The 18,522-nt window shown below is 35.5% G+C and overlaps 1 protein-coding gene across 4 annotated transcripts in view; it reads right to left on the bottom strand.

Moving 5' to 3' along the window:
* ATL2 (atlastin GTPase 2) overlaps window positions 1-18,522 on the bottom strand; it is a 54,245-nt gene that overhangs the window by 15,758 nt on the left and 19,965 nt on the right. For 3 of the 4 annotated variants that reach the window (XM_026479163.4, XM_026479187.4, XM_026479172.4), the window contains exons 2-4: window positions 15,569-15,813; window positions 1,067-1,201; window positions 685-789 (exon numbers count right to left, since the gene is read on the bottom strand). In XM_026479163.4, the coding sequence (XP_026334948.1) occupies window positions 685-789; window positions 1,067-1,201; window positions 15,569-15,813 (485 nt within the window). The remainder of the gene's footprint in view (window positions 1-684; window positions 790-1,066; window positions 1,202-15,568; window positions 15,814-18,522) is intronic. The other variant, XM_057308966.1, reaches the window with a different exon arrangement.

Below are 18,522 nucleotides of genomic sequence, written 5' to 3'. Positions count from 1 at the left end.
CGGGTCATGATCTCGGGGTTCTGAGATCAAGCCCCATGTCGAGCTCTGTGCTCAGCGCAAAGTCTGCTTGAGATTCTGTCTCTCCTTCCGCCCTCCCCTCTTTCACATGCTTTCTTTCAAACAAATGAACAAATCTTAAAAACAAAAGTATAGGTGCTATGATGAAAAACCAAAGGGACTGGCTATTGATTTATTACTTCCTAGCTAACCAAAGCATGAAATTTCACATTGTGAACCAGAAAAGCATGGAAATGTAAATGACCAGTAAGAAATGTAAATAATTCTAATTTTAATCCTTTTTTCTTTAATCAAAAGACATTTTTTTCAATATGGATCATTTTTTTTTTCTTTTTCAAATTTTTATTTCAATTCTAGTTAGTTAACATATAGTGTAATATTGATTTCAGGAATAGAATTTAGTGATTCATCACTTACATATAACACCCAGTGTCAACAAAACAAGTGCCCTCCTTAATCCCCATCACCCATTTAGCCCCTTCCCACTCTCCTCCCCTCCAGCAACCCTCAGTTTGTTCTCCACAGTTGAGTCTTTTATGGTTCAGTTGGCTTCCCTCTCTTCCTCCCCCTTCCCTTGCTTTCATATGTTTTCAAAAAGCATTTTAAGAATGAGCAAAGGTATTAGGATTATCTGAACTGATCATACCACAGCATTTTGTGTCTCACCTGGACAGAGCTAGTCATGGTGCTCAGAGCGAACACCGTTGCACAGTCTTTGATAGTTGACTGGCTATCAAAGGCACCCTGGGTATCCATTAGCAGCACAGCTACCTAGGAATTTAAAAGTTTAAAATACTAAGTAAAATATTCACCAACAGTGACTATTAAAACCAATTTAAAATGATAAATGTCAAAATCAGTAATTAAGTCAAAAAAAGTACTTTAAGCCAAATATCTCACACATTTTGACATAATAATCCATGTATGTTATGTTAAAGTTATCAGACATTAATAGTTCTGTGTTGTGTTGATCTTTAACAGCAGGAAATAGCTCAAAAAAGAATATGGAAGAAAAAAAAACAGTAAGAAAGTATAAACAGAATTTTACTTTCGTTCCATTAGGTCTGTCGATCACAAATACTTCATTCCAAACTTGTATGCCTGTAGTTTCTCTTTCGCAACCACCTCGCCATGTAAAGCCAGTCAATGGTTCATTGTTTCCACCAATCCAACTTTGGGAATCCTGTTAAAGTCAAGCATAAATGTAAAATAAAACACAAAAAATCAAGAACTAATAAGAAATGTAAGAATCACCCATTCCTTATTTTACAGATGAGGCAGTTAAGTCCAGCAAAATAAAATACACTGTAACATTACACAAGCAGTTACAGAAGCAATCCCAAGTTCTAGCTGAGGTGCTTTGTCTTAAGAGTTGTGGTCTCTTATAAACCGAACCTTCTCAAACTTCACATTTTCACTCTTTAGGCTTCTAGATAAGTGAGGCCATCCCCACTTTTCCCATTTTGAAGATTTCCTATGTTTAAAAATCATAAAATGCTGGGGCGCCTGGGTGGCTCAGTCATTAAGCGTCTGCCTTCAACTCAGGGCATGATCCCAGGGTCCTGGGATCGAGCCCTGCATCGGGTTCCCTGCTCTGCTGGGAGCCTGCTTCTTCCTCTCCCACTCCCCCTGCTTGTGTTCCCTCTCTAGCTGGCTGTCTCTCTGTGTCAAATAAATAAAATCTTAAAAAAAAAAATCATAAAATATAGATACCAGCTATTGTGACATCTCCTCACACAGATAAGCAAAACTAAGTTCCAGAAAGAATGGCTGTCAGAAAAGCACTGCTCTCTTAGAATAGCTTATACTAAAATGTTTTCACACTGCCTTAATTTTCTCTTTGAAAAATAACAAGTTTAAAAATAACCACAACACTTGCTTGGAACCTGATTCAAACAATCCAATTGGTTTAAAAAAAAAAAAAAAAAAAAAAAAGCCTTTTTCAAAACCAAAAGGGAAATCTGAACCCAGACAGGGTATTTTACTAGGTGGTACTAAATCACAGTAAAAATGATTGTTTGGTGTGATAACAGTATGGTGGGTAATACTAACAATAACAGAGTTCTTAAATACTCAAGTATTTATTGTGAAAAACTATGCCTGGTATTTGCTTTAAAATATTCCAGAAAAAAATAAAAGGGCAGGGAGGTTTAGGATGAAACAAGAACAACAAAATGTTGATACATACATTGGGGTTCATTATACTACTCTATCCTTGGGTATGTTTAAAACTTTCCATAATAAAATGTTCTAACTAAAACCACGGGCTAAATGGTTATAAATAAATACTCAAATAATACAGAAGTTAATATACCATAAGATAATGTATCAGGAAAATTAATTCTGGAACATAATAAATGAGTAAGTTTGACAGATTATCAAGACCCCTATACTTTAGCCCACATAGCCTTTACTCAAAGTATCCCATAGGAAAAATTCCTTTGTTTCAGAAATACTTCTAACAAGCGTAGGTACACAGTCCAAAACAGAAAACAAAGCTCACATCAGGAGTAAAGATGTTTAAGGTAGGCTCAATGAGGGATGAAGCAATTTATAAAAAGCAGATTTAAGGTGGAAAAAGTGTTGTCCAACCATCACTGAATGTGAAGATCAGCCTTAAACTTCAAACCATATATAATGATTATTATTTCACAAAACTCCCATCCCCAATAGGTTACCAATCTTATCAATTACAAAATTCTCTTGGATTCTTCTTCAACTTTCAGTATCTTCAACTTAAGGGCCCCTCATCTCTCTATTGGTGACAAAGCTGCCTCATAGCACAACGCCATTCACACTATATACTAAGGACTTGTGCTTCAGGAGGGACCCTTCACAGTGATTAGAGGAATAATGGTATCCCCTAAACAAGCACAGTGGTGGTCTTGCCCCGGGACTATATTTTGGATGCTCTAAATAGGTCTTCCTGCACCTCCGTGCTATACTCTCCAACCCATCCTCCCATAGTCACTTAATTTTCTCAACAAGAAATGGAATCATGCTACTGTCCTAAAAAGTCATCTGCAGGAACGCCTAGGTGGCTCAGTCAGTTAAGCGCCTGACTCTTGGTTTCAGCTCAGGTCACCATCTCGTGGGGGTGGTGAGATCTAGCCCTGAGTCAGGCTCCGTGCTCAGCAGGGAGTCTGCTTGAAGATTCTCTCCCTCTGCCCCTCCACCCCCCACTCTCTCTCTCTCTCAAATAAATAAAAATCTTAAAAAAAAAAAAAAAAGTCATCTGTGGTTCCCCATTTACCTATAGAACCATCTAGAGATCTGCTGCATACAACCCAGCTTCAATTTACTTTTCCTACCTCTGATCCTGATATACCCTATAGTCCCCCTAACACACCACACACACTTTCTCTCTTCCTGTTTCTACAGGAAGGTCACTATTCCAAATATATATGTTGTTTAGCATATCTATATGCTATCTTTGTTTCACCTGTTTTTTGCCTGGACTGAGCCAGCACTCAAGAAACTCCAACTTTTCTGAACTCCTAAAAAATACTGTTGACACTACAGGTGGTTATCTTTAACAGCTTTGAACTGTATTTCCTGTGTTAAGTCTTGAGAGCACAAGCTATAAATTCCACCTCTGTTTACCAAATTGCTCCTACCAAAGTGTCTTGGCTTCTCATTCCACTAACAATGCCAAAGTACTTAACAAATTGATTACTTTTAAAAGGTCCAACCTATACGAATAACTTAGAAGAATCCACCCTCTTAGAGAAATCGATTTTTATTCTACATATTACTTATTTGTCTTATTTCTCTATCTCCTCTATGAGAATGTAAGTTCCACAAGGAAGGAAGTTTTGCCTGTTTTTTTTTTCCCCCTCAAAACACAGAACAGTATTCCCAGGACACAGAATAATGCCTGGCTTGTAACAGGCACTCAAAATATTTGTTCAATAAATGAACACATAAAAAATTTTAATTACTAAGCTTTAATGTGTTTCCTTTTGAGCATGGGTAAGAGATATGGAAGAAATATGTCCCTTTTATTATTCCTAAAAACAATTACACAGACAAGACAGTAAAAATAATTTTTAAAAAGTAGATATGACCAAAATCACAGGCTAACGTGTTTGTTAATTTTACTCTCTCAAAAACTTTAAAAAGAATTGATGTCTTTTTAAAGGGGGGGGGGAGGCTCATAAAAAAAAAAAATCTATTGACTATATATCATCTTTTGTTAGTTTACCCTGTAATGAAAATGTTTAAAAACCACTAAACTGATTAGTCAGTAAAAGGATGAAAGAGTCAGTTGGGCTTCCGACTCTTGGTTTCTGCTCAGGTCTTATCTCATGGGTCAAAGATCCAGCCCCAAGCCAGGCTCCACACTCAGCAGGGAGCCTGCTTAAGATTCTCTTCCTCTGCCCCTCCCCCCACTGGTGCACATTCTTTCTAAAATAAATCAATCTTTTAAAAGACAAAAAAGGATGACAGGTAAAACTTAAAGTTAAGAAGTCTATCACTGTATCATAAAGAATACTGGTAACTTCCATAAAATACATTTATACATTCACTCAGCAAGCAGTCACTGAATCCCTACCATGTGCCAGCTACTGTTCCAGGTTCTAGGGCTATAGCAGTGCATAAGAACAAACATTCCTGCCCTCCAGGAGCATTCTAGTGAATTCTAGAAGCAGCCTCACTGAAAACTAATGTCATAAGTTACTAAAAACAAATCTAAGAACTTGAAAAACAGTGAACTGGTACCATTTACTACTGTGGAGACCAAAAAAAAAAGCCTTAAAACTCAAAATTCCAAAAATAATCTTAGTCCTCCAGTAAAATAAAAAGAGAAGATCTTTTAGAATGAATCTTAATGGTAAAAGGTAATCTGAAAACACCCAAACTTGAAATATCAAATACTACAGTAAATATACATAAGCCCTTGCCAAAAAGACTTACCAATGTAATATAATTATCAACAATAAAGAACCCCTACTTACTCTAAATAATAAGAAACAAATTCTTATTTCACCATAGGAAAGATAGCATTCCCTAGCAACAAAGTGAAAATATAGCCAGGAAAACTTTAAACACAGAGCTGGTGGTCCAGCCAGGTCTGTGTGTGTCAGAATACACACAACTTCCTGCTTGCGGGGCCTAGAGACCCCAATGGGCAGGCTGGAAGGATAAAGGCCATAACATCATAGCTGTGAGGAAAAATGACAAAAGGATGAAATTAAGATTCAAGTAACACTACAATAAAAGAGGAGATCCTTCTTAGTTGAGAGACATTCCCCACAAAAGCACCATGGATGAAAATCTTAATCTTGTAAATCTACCTAATTTAGGAGGTAGGTTATAAACAATCAACACCCAAATTGTGGACAGAATAATATACACATTCTGACCACCAAGCATCGCTTAGTGTTTTCATTTGAATATATAAGAATACCCTGTGAGTCTTAGAACAAATTAAGAAACATTAGAGTCTTAAAACAGTTTATAATTGTCTAACATCTTTCTTAACCCCATGTCCAACTCCTCTCTTTTGGGGCTAGACAAATAGATAACATTATGACTGACCCAAGTCACAAGCTAAGACAAAGGACAACTCTATCAACTTAGATCCACACTCAACAAGAATTAAAATAAAAAATCTAGTTAAAAAAGATGTCCTTGACTCTGAAGACATTATACCAAATGAAATAAGCCAGCCACAAAATAACAATACCGTTATGATTCTACTTATATCAAGTATCTAGAGTAGTTAAACCCATGGAGACAGAGGAGAATGGTGGTTACCAGGTGCTGAGGGGGAGAGGAAAAATGGGAGTTGCATGGGTACAGTTTTGGTTTGGGAAGGTGAAAAAGTTCTGGAGACATTAAAAGAAAGGAAAGCTATGGACCCATATATCTCATGAACATAGATGCAAAAACATTCAACAAAATGTTAACAAATGAAATCCAACAATGTATATTAAAATATTATACCCCACAGCTAAATGGGATTTATTCCAGGGATGCAAGAAATGACTCAATATTCAAAAAATGAATAACATAATATCAACAAGCTAAGAAAAATCACATGATCATATTAATAGATACACAGAAAAAGCACTTGACAAAATCCAACATCCATCCATGATTAAAAAACAAAACAAAACCTCCCAACAGACTAGGAACAGAAACTTCCCAAGCTTGGTTTAAAAAAAAAAAAAAGTGCAAAAAAATCCTTCAGCTAAAATCATAGATAATGGTGAGAACCTCAATGCTTCCTCCTTAAAGATTAAAAAAACAATAAGGATATCCACTCTTACCACTTGTACTCCAAGAAAAAGAGGTAAGAGGTACTTAGACTGGAAGGGAAAAAGTAAAACTATCTCTTCTTACAGATGACATGATCTGGTACACAGAAAACTCTGAAGAGTACACTAAAAAACTACTGGAACTAATGAAGGAACTGAGCAAGGTTGCAGGATACAAGATCAATATACAAAAATCAATTGTATTTCTGTAAGCTTACAATGAACGATCTGAAAATGAAATTAAAACAATTCCATACATAATAGCATTAAAAAAGGAATAAATTTAACAAAAAGAAAACATACTCTGCAAACCATAAAACATTTCTGAAAGAAATTAAAGAAGATCTAAATAAAAGGAAAAACATTTTAAAAGCAAGTAAATAAATAAATGGGAAAACATCCTATGTTCATGAATTGGATCACTTTATACTAAGATGGCAATACTCCTCAGGCTGATCTTTCATAGTCAACCCAATTACCAACAGAATTCCAACTAACCTCCCATAGAAAATGACAGGCTAAGTCTAAAATTCACATGGAATCGCAAAGGACCTAGGATAGATCATCTTATTACTTTTATTTTTTTTAAATAGACAATCTTAAAAAAAGAAAAAAGTAAGAGGACTCTCACTTCTTGATTTGAAAACTTACTAAAGAGCAACAGAAATCAAGATAGTCTGGTCCTGGCATTAAGAATAGACAATACAGACCAATGAAATAAAATTGAGAGTCCAGAAATAAATCCATATCTATGATCAACTAATTTTCAACAAAAAAAGTGCCAAGATCACTCAATGGAGAAGGAATAGCCTTTCCAACAAATGGTGCTAGGACAACTGGATAGGCATATACAAAAGAAGCTAGACCTTTACCTAATTCCATTATTATTCATTATTATATACCAATGTATTATAATTAGTGAAATATTATATATTAATATATATTCATATAATTATAGCATTATTCATAAGCCAAAAGGTGGAAACAACGCAAATGTCCATTAACTGATAAAATGGATAAATAAAATGTGGTATATCTATACACTGAAGCACTGATAATGCTGGAACATAAATGAACCTTTAAAACATTATGCTAGGGGTACCTGGGTGGTTTAGTTGGTTAAGCATCTGCCTTCAGCTCAGGTCATGATCTCAGGGTCCTGGGATCAGCCCAGCATCGGGCTCCCTGCTCAGGGGAGAGTCTGCTTCTCCCTCTCCCTCTGCCCCTCAACCCCCACTCGTGCTCTCTCTCTTAAATAAATGTTTAAAAAAAATTTTTTTAAATAAAACATTATGCTAAGTGAAAGAAGCCAGTCACCAAAAGACTATATATTATATTATTTCATTTAGGTGTATGTCCAGAATAGGCAACTCTATAGAGACAGAAAACAAATTGATAGTTCCTTGGGGCCAGAGGTTTGGGGTTGGGGAAGGAGAAGAGATAGTTAAAGGGTACAGGGTTTTGATTTTTCTCATTTTGAGGTGATAAAAATGTTCTAAAATTGATTGTGGTTGATAGTTGTGTAACTCTGAATAGACTAAAACCATGAAACTATGCAGTTTAAGTGGATGGATTATATGGTATGTAAATTGTATCTCAATAAAGCTGTTAAAAGCAACACCAAAAATCAAATACATTTAGTATACAAGCTTAACAAAGACTCCCACTCATACAAAATCCATCCCATAATACTACAGACATCTAGGAGGAAAAAGAATGTCCACTGGAGGTTCTGCTATATATCCATGTACTAGTGCAGTATGTCATAAATCCTAGGGCTTCAACATTTTTTTTTCTTTTTAAGATTTTTTTCTTTTTAAGTAATCTCTTACATCCAACATGGGGCTTGAACTTACAACCTCAAGATCAAGAGTCTCTCATGCTCTACTGACTAAGCCAGGCACCCCTAAACTTGCCTTTTTTTTTTTTTTTTTTTAAGATTTATTTATTTGAGAGAGAGAGAGAGAACATGAGCAGTGGGAGGGTCAGAAAGAGAAAGAGAAAATCCTCGAGCAGATGGCCCACTGAGCGAGGAGCCCAACACTGGGCTCAATTCCAGGACCCTGAGACCATGACCCCAGCCGAAATCAAGAGTTGGCCGTTTAACTGACTGAGCCACTCCAGCACCCCTAAACTTACTTTTTGATGAAAGGATTATGAACATTACCCAAAGTATCTATAGAAAATGCATCCTATTAATTATTTAAAAATATGCGTAAAAAAATAATGTTTCAAACAGAACAAAACATTGCTGAATTAAAACTCGTAAGTTAAATTGTCTGGGAGAATGAGGGAAGGAGGCAGGGAGTTAATGACTTTAAAAAAGTATTCTCCAAGAACAGTTAATATTAATATAAAAGGAACTTAAATTATACAAGACTGTTTAACCCCCTAAATGTCTTAAAGCTGTGTTTGAGTAATCAGCACCTACATTAACAGTCTATTACCTAAGATTTATCTTTCAGTTAATGACCTAAATAAAATCAATTACTTTAGAAACAGTAACTTTAACTTAAAAGGAACACAGACTTCAGAATGGAAAAAGATCTGTTGGAACGAATAATTTATGTTCTCTCAAGTCCAAATATATGATGATGTAGACACCATAATTTTGATAATACACAACAGGAAGTACATACATTCGGGGCTTAAAGCTGGAGAGGTGTTTTCAAAGGCTACAAATGACAAAACATTTTTCAGGGAATAGATTCAGGAATGCAACTGAGAAAGTCTCTCCCAGAACACTGCTATAAGGACTTCGAACAATATATTGTAGACTCCTCCATCTTATCTGCTTCTGATTCCTCTAGCTTTGGCAACATTTGGTGAAGTTTTTCTAACTGAAATTACTCACACTAATTTTAAACCCACATATGAGAGAATAGATTAGTTTCAACCCAGAAATCAAAATCTAGGAGGAAAAAAAGGCCAGCATGCTAATGGAAAAAATGTAGTCCACAGTTCACATAACCTCTATACCCAACCCCTTAGCTTATATTCTGGGATAAAAATAAGCCCACCAATTTTTATTTTCCTTTTTGAAATTCTGAACAAATTTTGCTGGCTTCTTGCATAGGCAAAAATAGTAACAATATAAAATTTAAAATTTTAGCAGCTTATTACATAACTTATATACAGTGTTTCACTTGTAGTAAGTGAAAATACACAAAAGCTAATTCAGTTAGAGTAATAATTAAATGAATAAGCTAAATTTCTACATTAAATGTGGCAAGTTTTATAAGCATGAACCTGTACAGAGTACAATGATGGTTTAAAACTTACAAAATGCATACCTATCAGAACAGCTAAAATTAAAAAGACTTACAAATACTGTTCATCAGATGTATAAAGAATGTACGTCTCTTACATTGCTCGTGGAAGTACAAATTGATAAAGCCACTTTGGAAAAAATTTTGGCAGTCCCTACTACAGTTACATGGGCATTATGGACCTAGCATTTCTACTCCTGGGAGTATACCCAACAGAAATAAGTACTTACGTTGCCAAGATTTATACAAGAATGTTCATGGTAGCTTTATTCATAATAGACAAAAATTACAAATAACCCATGTCTATCAAAAGAAGGCGTAAATAAATTGTGGTATCTTCATCCAATGAAATACCACTCAGCAATAACAAACAACAATTACTGATGCATGTAATAACACAGAGAAATCTCTTAGATTCAATGTTGAGTGAATGAAACCAGACACAAGAGTGCATACTTTATAATTACATTTACATAAAGCTCAAGAGTAGACAAAACTGATCTACAGTGATGGAAGTCAAGATGGTGGTGGACTCTCAATGTTAAAGACAGTAATACCTGGCAGGGGAAATGAGAGAGCCTTCTATAATGCTGGTAGTATTCTCTTTCTTGATCTCAGTGGCAGTGGTTACAAAAGTATAGGTACATAAAAATTCACTGGCTATACTAAGGTTTATGAACTTTATTGTATGTAAGTTATATCACAAAAAAAAGTAATAAAATGACCCTAGGAAGAAACTTTCAAAAATATTGTTCTTCCTCAATATGTTTCTTTCTTAGAAAAGAACATGAAACAAACCAAATTTTTCTTCATGCATTCACACATTTCCCACAAGTCTCACATATCAGACATTGTTAGCCTTAGGGAAAAAAGGTGAAATCAAGTTCAACATCCCATATGGCCAATTCAGGGATATTTGCGCTTTTGGCAAATTATATGTAGCAGCACATATGATTCTTAAAGACAGTTCTTACTCCTGATCTCTGGAAGCCATTTGGGGAGCAACTCTTTAAATAGTAAAAAATAAAAACTATATATAGTCTCCCTTAAAATGCCTTTAGCAATTATATTATAAATGGAGTTAAAACTCTGGGCAGCAAAACAAGTTAGGAGGCATGCACTCCTGTCAGTCTATCTCAACTACTGAAGTCAACATTGAAAAGTGACCATTTACAAAAGAATAGCTCAGTTTAAGTACGGAAAAGGACCAAACATCATTTTATATAGTGGTTTTAAAAATAAAGACTTTGGAATCAAATTGCCTGGTCTGGATCTCACCCTTGCCACGTCCTTTGAGTTTCATTTCCTCAACTATCAAGCTGAAATACTAATATTACTGCATAAGGTTAATGCGAACACTGAGTGAGATAGTACCTATAAATACTCAGTAATCAGAATACCTAGAATTCGGTAATGATTCAAAAACTGTTATCTTAAAAGATAATCTGTACTTCCTCACGGAAGAAAACATCACCTATGAGATACTCTTGCCAAAAGTTGAACCTGAGTCTGATCAAGTGCTTAGCTTTAACTAACATTCGTAGGACAAAGGAACATGTAAAATTACCCCAATGGAATAAAAATCAGCAAATCCAGACCGGGGAAACTCTGTAAGACCAACAACCAATTTCTTCAACAAATAAACTGCCAAGAAAAAGAGATGGAAAGAAGCCTTAAAAAAGTTAAAAACACTTTAAAGGCCACCAATCACAATGTGGACCTCATTTGGTTCGATCTTGACTCAAAACAAACTGTTAACAATTAAAATGTCTGAGTCAACTGGAAAGTTGATCCCTTATACTACCTAACTTAAGGAATTATTTGTTTTTATGTGTAATATTACTGTAATGTCCAAAAAGCCCCTTATCTTTAAAGAGATATATACTGAAATACTGACAAATGAAATCATATATCTGGACATACTTCAAAACAACATGTAAGGTATGGAATGAGTTAGGGTATAGATGAAATGAGATTGAGTTGATAACTGTAAATACATGAGCACTCATTATACTATTATCTACGTTTACATGTGTTAAAAATTCTCCATAATAAAGTTTTTTAAAAAACAGAGAATGAAATAAAAGTGCAAGCAACTCCGTACAGAATTAAGGCTCTACCTAGGAGAATTCATTAACAGCTCTCACCTTTGCTTAGTGTTCAATATGTCCCAAGTATTTTTAATACTTTTTTAGAATTAATACATAATTTAATTCTAAATGAAGTTTTGACCTCCCTAAACCAATTCCTGAAACTGAAATCACTTCTACATGATAATTTTTGATCAGCATTTTTGTAATAATTCCTATTATCATAGGAGTAATCCACTTTGGAAGCATGGGATTCACAAAAATGAGCTTACTAAAAGTTATAAGATCAAAGCAAATATCCACTGACAGTTAAATGAATAAATAAATATGGTATAATCATACAGCAGATACCAAAGTAACAAAAATAATGAACAACCACTACATTCAAAAACATGGGCACATTTCATAGCTACTTTAAAGAAATAATCCAATCACAAAATTTTATGGTATGACTTCATTCATGTAAGGTTCAAAAATAGGCAAAACCAATCTGTGGTATGAGAGTTCAATACAGCAGTTACCTTTTGGGGTAGATATTAACTGAGGGGTAGATATTAACTGGAAGGGATATAACAAGATGGGGTGTGAGGTTCTGTATCTTCATCTGGGCCATGGTAATATGGGTGTACATATACATATATGTAAAATTACAGCAAGCTATACACTTAAGATTTGGGCACTTGCCTGTATATAAATTATACTTCAGGGAAAAAAGAAAAATTCAAAAAAGAAAAAACACATTTACCTGAACTACACTCTGAACAACCAAGTCAGCATTATAAAGGGAAATGTATAAGATGCTTGAGAGTATACACATACATTTCACAGGGAAAAGTCATCCTCTCTCCCACCCTTACCACCTCATCTGTCTCTCATTATAGATTTTCATCTCCTCTTATATAACTCCGTATTTTCACAAATGAAATAATGATTTTTTTTAAAATACTGACATAACAGACCTAATGGTTGTCACATAAATTTTTATAATCATTTCATTATAGCTTTTTGAGAATGACTTTTACAAGTAATAAATATTCTACTTACAAATTATTACGTTCACCAATACCTGAATTTCTGTGATAGTCCTCATATATGGCATTCATAGTGAATGTCTTAAGTCATATCCTTGTAAGTTCAAAATGTTTCCTACATTATGAATTCAAGAATTAGCAGTTTTAGTGACCCTCTCATATCTTATATTTCATGGTAAAAGTTTAACTATAGTAATTGATCAATTTCAACACACATGAGGGAATTTTATTCTAGAAAAGTGTTTAGTTCACCTCTCGAGTTTACAAAAGACAACCTCCTTCCTCCTGTACTTTGAAAACCTATTTTCAAAATACAAGTGACAGCTCAAAAAAACCAAACAACAACAACAAACAGGCCTGTGTAAGAAGCGATCTACTTCACAAGAATATGAGACCTAAAAATCAGAATTTCCCCTATAATTTGGAAAAGTTTTATAAAAACCTCAGAATATTCTTAGTGTTAAGAACTTAAATACTAAAGTTTTCGTTTTTATCCAACAGAAACGAGCTCACATTCAACCCTGTATTATTACTTTACTAACTACTCAAAATGAAAACAGTCATCTATTTCTAAATCATGAAGTAAAATATTTATATTTAGCTCCTTTAGTGAAGTGCATCCTTACATAAATGGCTCAGGTCAATAAAGACATACAAAGTCAGTATAAGCCACTACTCATCTCCTACCTTCTTCAGCTAGCATCCCACCTTTGCAGACAGATATGGTTAATGAAATAAATTCAAAACTACCCCACTATGGCTTCTCCTTCTGTACTTTCACGCTCCTAGGAAAAGCATGACTTACCACTAAATCAGTATAAGTAGAGGCATGCTACCCCAAAAATCAGACAATGTTTAATGTCATTTTTAATTAACAGAGTAAGATTATTTACACCAGAAAATCTATATGGAAACTGTATCATTGAAAATTAGCAAAGATATTTCAGCTTAGAGGCCACTAACTAGATATATAACCTCACTCAGGCCCTTATAACCTTCCCTGTGGCTTCAGTGTCTCCCCAGGAAAAGGGAAATTGCATTACTTCAGAGAATGCAAATACATGACACATGCTTGGGCTGCTACTCCCCCCTCTGAACAACCACTACTAATTGATCAGAGATGGATTCAGAGATGGCACCTGAGGTGAAATTTATCTGTCACCACTAGGCAAGTGATCTACGCTTCCTTCCCCTTTGAACATTCTGTTTGGAATGTTCTGACCCACCTGGAATCAAATACATTTGCACACCGAACAGCTCAGACACACATACGTACAATATACACAAGTTAACTTAAGGAGTTAGAACTTCAATTATCATCTTTATATGTACAGTCTTTTTTTTAAAGAATATGCCACTATTTATTCATTTCTATTTCAGATGTAAAACTGTGAGAAATAATCAAGTCTAAATGGATGAAATACTGTTATCTTTCTCAATCTGATAAACATGTAAAATAGTGTTGTTTAATATGAACTACATTCTTGACACTGAGGCATACCTGACCATGCCTGAGGAAATCCCTATGTAAAGAATTTACTGAAAAGCTTCCTGGAAAATCAACTAGGAATGTTTACCTTGTTAATTACCTTAAGGGAGATGCACACCCAGTTACAGACTGATGTAGAACTTGTAAAGGTGAGCACCCTGATATGTGTTTGGACAATTACATAATTCTGTTAAAGTGTTATTTCTAGCATCTTCATGCAGTTTCTGAATGTCAAACACCCCCTGTAAAGAAAGTTCTTCCTCCTAAGTGCTCCACTCCAAATTCCCAATTCCTCCTTCTTCGTCCCTATCAAATTCTCACTCCCTCAGCCCAACTTTGAACTGTTAGAAAAACATTCTGATTCAAGTGAAATTATTTTTTGCTTTTTTTCAGGGGAGAAAGCCAAAATCAGGGAGGGAGAGGAAAATAACAATTGCTTGGTACCATTAAAAAGTGAAAATCTGTGGAGAAAGGGAGATTCATTGGTCAAAACAGAAAATAAGTGCTATGGGCCAATTAATGTGTTAGGTGAGGGAGATACGGTAACCAAGTAAGACCCACTCCTGGCAGAGATTAAACTGGCCAGGAAAAATAAGTAACTAAAGCAGCATCAATGAAACAAATGACTTGTGCCAGAAGAGTTGGATATAACACAGTCTCAAAAATCAGAGAAGGCCTAAGGGCAACAGCTGGCTCAGTCACAGAGCATGCGACACTTGATCTCAGGGTTGTGAGTTCAAGCCCCATGTTGGGCACAGAGCCTACTTAAACAAAACAAAACAATACAAAAATCAGGGAAGGCCTGCTATCCAAAGATTAGCCAAGGGTACAGCAACATTTGAGAAATAACATGAAACACTTGAGGAACTGCAAAAACTATAGTATACGTGACACAGAGAAGCAAGATATGAAGCTCAGACATCATCAGAGGCCTTGGAAGCCACTCTAAGGAACTGGACTTTATTTCAAAATATAATAGTGACTGAAGCTGACTTATTTGAAGAGCATAGGTGTACTTTTACAAAAGTCTATCAGCCCACTTCACACATTGTTGGAAAGATGATCAAGAAGGGGAAGGTGTGAAGAAAGAACAAAAAGGGAGAGAAGAACAGTCCATGAGAGACTTTAGAGAATACTTACAACATCGCAGGTGAGAACTACCACGCCCCTAGTGCAGATGCTCAATCACACGCATCATCATGTGCTACGTGCAAAAGCAGTACGGACACGAGGCAGAATCAAGAACTCAAACAAACTTAGATCACTGTCTTAACTGAGAAATTTTAGCAAGAACTGGATTTTTGTTAAATTGAAGACACAGCTCTCACTGTATTTTGTCTATTATTTTTAAACAAGGTTGGCTGGTTGGTTGTTTTTAACTGGGTTCAATTTAAAAGACACTATTCACCTTGTTATACATATATCTAAGCATGAAGTCCAGTAGAAATGATTTCCCTTTACGAAAAGCTCCTGCCACGGATACCACTACTATGTTAAGGTCTCGTATGTGCTCCTGTAGCAATATCTGCTCCAAAGCTTCTTCATCGAGCTCAAAGTTATGGTCATCTTCATGAGCAAGAACAATCTGTACTGGACATGGTTTCTTCATAACCTCATCAGAGTTTACTAGGTCATCATCTTCATAATTCTCACCTAGAATTAAAACAAGAGAAAGAGGTTACTTGAACTCCTGCATTACAAACTTCTCCTAAAGGATCACAACTAATGCAAAATTTCAAATAAATTCCCCCTTATTACAGATCATCTGAAAATAGTTACAAAAAGTGATGTTCGAGTACATACTGGATTTCTCACTCCCTCTATAACAGGGCCAAGAATATTGCTAAGATTTCCCACTATATATACAGATAAGCAGCAATACTGAGTTCAGCCTCTACTATTAAGTCTTAACAGCTAACTGTGAACAGTAGCTGTTTCTTGAGCCCTGCACTATTCCATAAACAACTTCTGCTACTGTATGCACACAGAAACTGGATCTGTGCAAAGGAGGGGTGGAGGGGGGTGGTCAATTTTACCCAATAACTCAGATTCCAATTTTCCCTGTGGGCATCACCTGAAAATGAATCTAAGTTACAAAGATTAAAACATGAATTGTAAACATTGTTCACTGTGAAATTTAAATGGCTAAGCTAAGGTTCTAAGAAGTTTCTAAAATTGACACTTACGGTAAAGCTAGTGAGTCCCTAATTTAGTAAGAGTAACCTAATAGTACATTTCCCTTATTAAAGCAAAGCACAGGAATAATATTTTAGCAGAAAACACAAGAAGAACAGTCAGTGAGATGCAGAGTTATATTCTATAGTCTCATCAGCCTCCGGACTCTTTTTCACCAAAGACCACAGCCACCACTTCAAAATCACATAGCTCCCCCAAAACAGCTATATAAACTCTTCCTTTGTTTAGCCAGCACACTAAAAGAAGGTAACCTCTGCAGAAGAACTTTACTCAATAGTAATGAAGAAATAACTATAAAACATGGAACAGCAGAGACAAGTTTCTAAAGTTTAGGTTTCTATTCTTTTCAAAAACAAAACAAACAAAAACACCTAATAGCTAGTTTCAGAGTCTATACCCGTTCTCTGGCATTCTTCCCTACCAATTGCTCGATCCCATGTAGCAACAACCTACTCCTGGGATCCTTTCCCACATCAACATTTTTAAGAGACTTTCCCCTTGAACCTGTCTACTAAATGCCCCTTTCCAATCTATGGAGACATGCAGTATCTATTGTGTTCAATGCAATGACAGTCCCTTCTCTCCCAGGAGACATTCTACTGAGGAGTGGCACATTATTAGCCAACATGGCAAGAACACCTTATCCAACTAACCACTATTCTTAAAGATTATATATCTACATTAATGGACTTTTTTTCTCCTTACAGAAAGAAATATCCAGCTTATTTGATTTGCAAAAGCAAAGAGCCTTTACCTCCACATCATAAGGCACCTTTAACTGTACATAGCAAAAGTAGCAACATTATTTCAAAATGTGCTGCAAACAGTGACAATATAACAAGCAAGCAATTTCAAAGGAGTATCTTTGAAAGTAAAAGCAATCAATATTTAATTAAAGAGGATATTTTCACTTCCAGTTTCAATGGTACGCAAATACAGAGTGGTACCTAACTGGTCTCCCTTCTTGGCCCCTCCTCTAATCCTATCTAAATTCTACAAAGTACCAACTAAATAATACAGGTAAATATGAGTGTGATTAAATTACTCTCCTTAAAATCACTGCTACGGAGGATTAACAACTAAAATCCTACACATGTCTTCTAAAATCCTGTACTCACTGCCAAATCTCTCCTGCCTCATTTGGTGCTACTCTCGCCTCTGTAAACTACAAATAGACAAGCTAGCTTTTTTTCAGATCCTTATGCTATTAAAGCTCTTTCTAGACTCATATTTCACTCATTCCCTTTTTCTGGAATATTCTTTTCCACGTCATTGCCTTAATCAATTCATGCTTACTCCTTAGGTCTCAGTTTAAACATAATTTCTTTGGGAATATCTTTCCTGAGGCTCCTAACCAAGTTTAGTTCTCCTATACTTCCCCAATCGGAATCCACTCATCATTTGAATATTTATGTAAGTACTTATTTATTATATGTCTCCTCCTCTAGACTATCAATCCTCTGTTTAAAACCCTCAATCAATTAGCTTCCCACTGTAACCAGAAAATATAGAGAAAAAACAAAACAAACTCTAACTTCCTTACCATGACCTCCACAGTCCTGTGTGATCTGGCTCCTACAGTCTAGTCCTCTAGTTGTCCCTTGAACAGGCCAAACCTGTTTCCCACCTTAGAATCTTTGTCCTGTTTTACCCTGTCTGGAATGCTCTGTCCTTAGAAATTCATGTGGCTTAATTCTCCATCACATAGGTCTCAGGTCAAATACTGTCTCTTAAATGTGGATTTCCTTGACCACTCAGTCTAAATTACAGACACCTCCAAATCACTTTAACAAAACAGGGTTTTTTTTCCCCCCACAGTCCTTTCCAGTATCTAAAATAACCCTTTTTCATTTGTTTTCATGTGTACCTTATCTCTCTCCCTCCACAGAATACATGTACCACAAAAATAAGGATTCCAGTCACCCTGTTGACCACTCTATCCCCCAGCACCCAAAACAGTGCTTGGTACCTTAGCGGGTGCTTAATAAATACTTCTTGATTGAATGAAATTTACACATTTTATCAGGAGTTTTATACCTGCCCCTATGTATTTTATGAGCAAATCTGACAATCACATAACTACTTTGGGAAAATACTTCCAACAACTCAAGAGTAGTAAATTTATCACAAAATTACAATTAAAAGTATAAGTTCTACCAAGTAATA

This window comes from Ursus arctos, unplaced genomic scaffold (assembly GCF_023065955.2).
Source record: "Ursus arctos isolate Adak ecotype North America unplaced genomic scaffold, UrsArc2.0 scaffold_8, whole genome shotgun sequence".
NCBI classification, from domain to species: domain Eukaryota; kingdom Metazoa; phylum Chordata; class Mammalia; order Carnivora; family Ursidae; genus Ursus; species Ursus arctos.
This window is presented reverse-complemented; position numbering and strand designations above follow the sequence as displayed.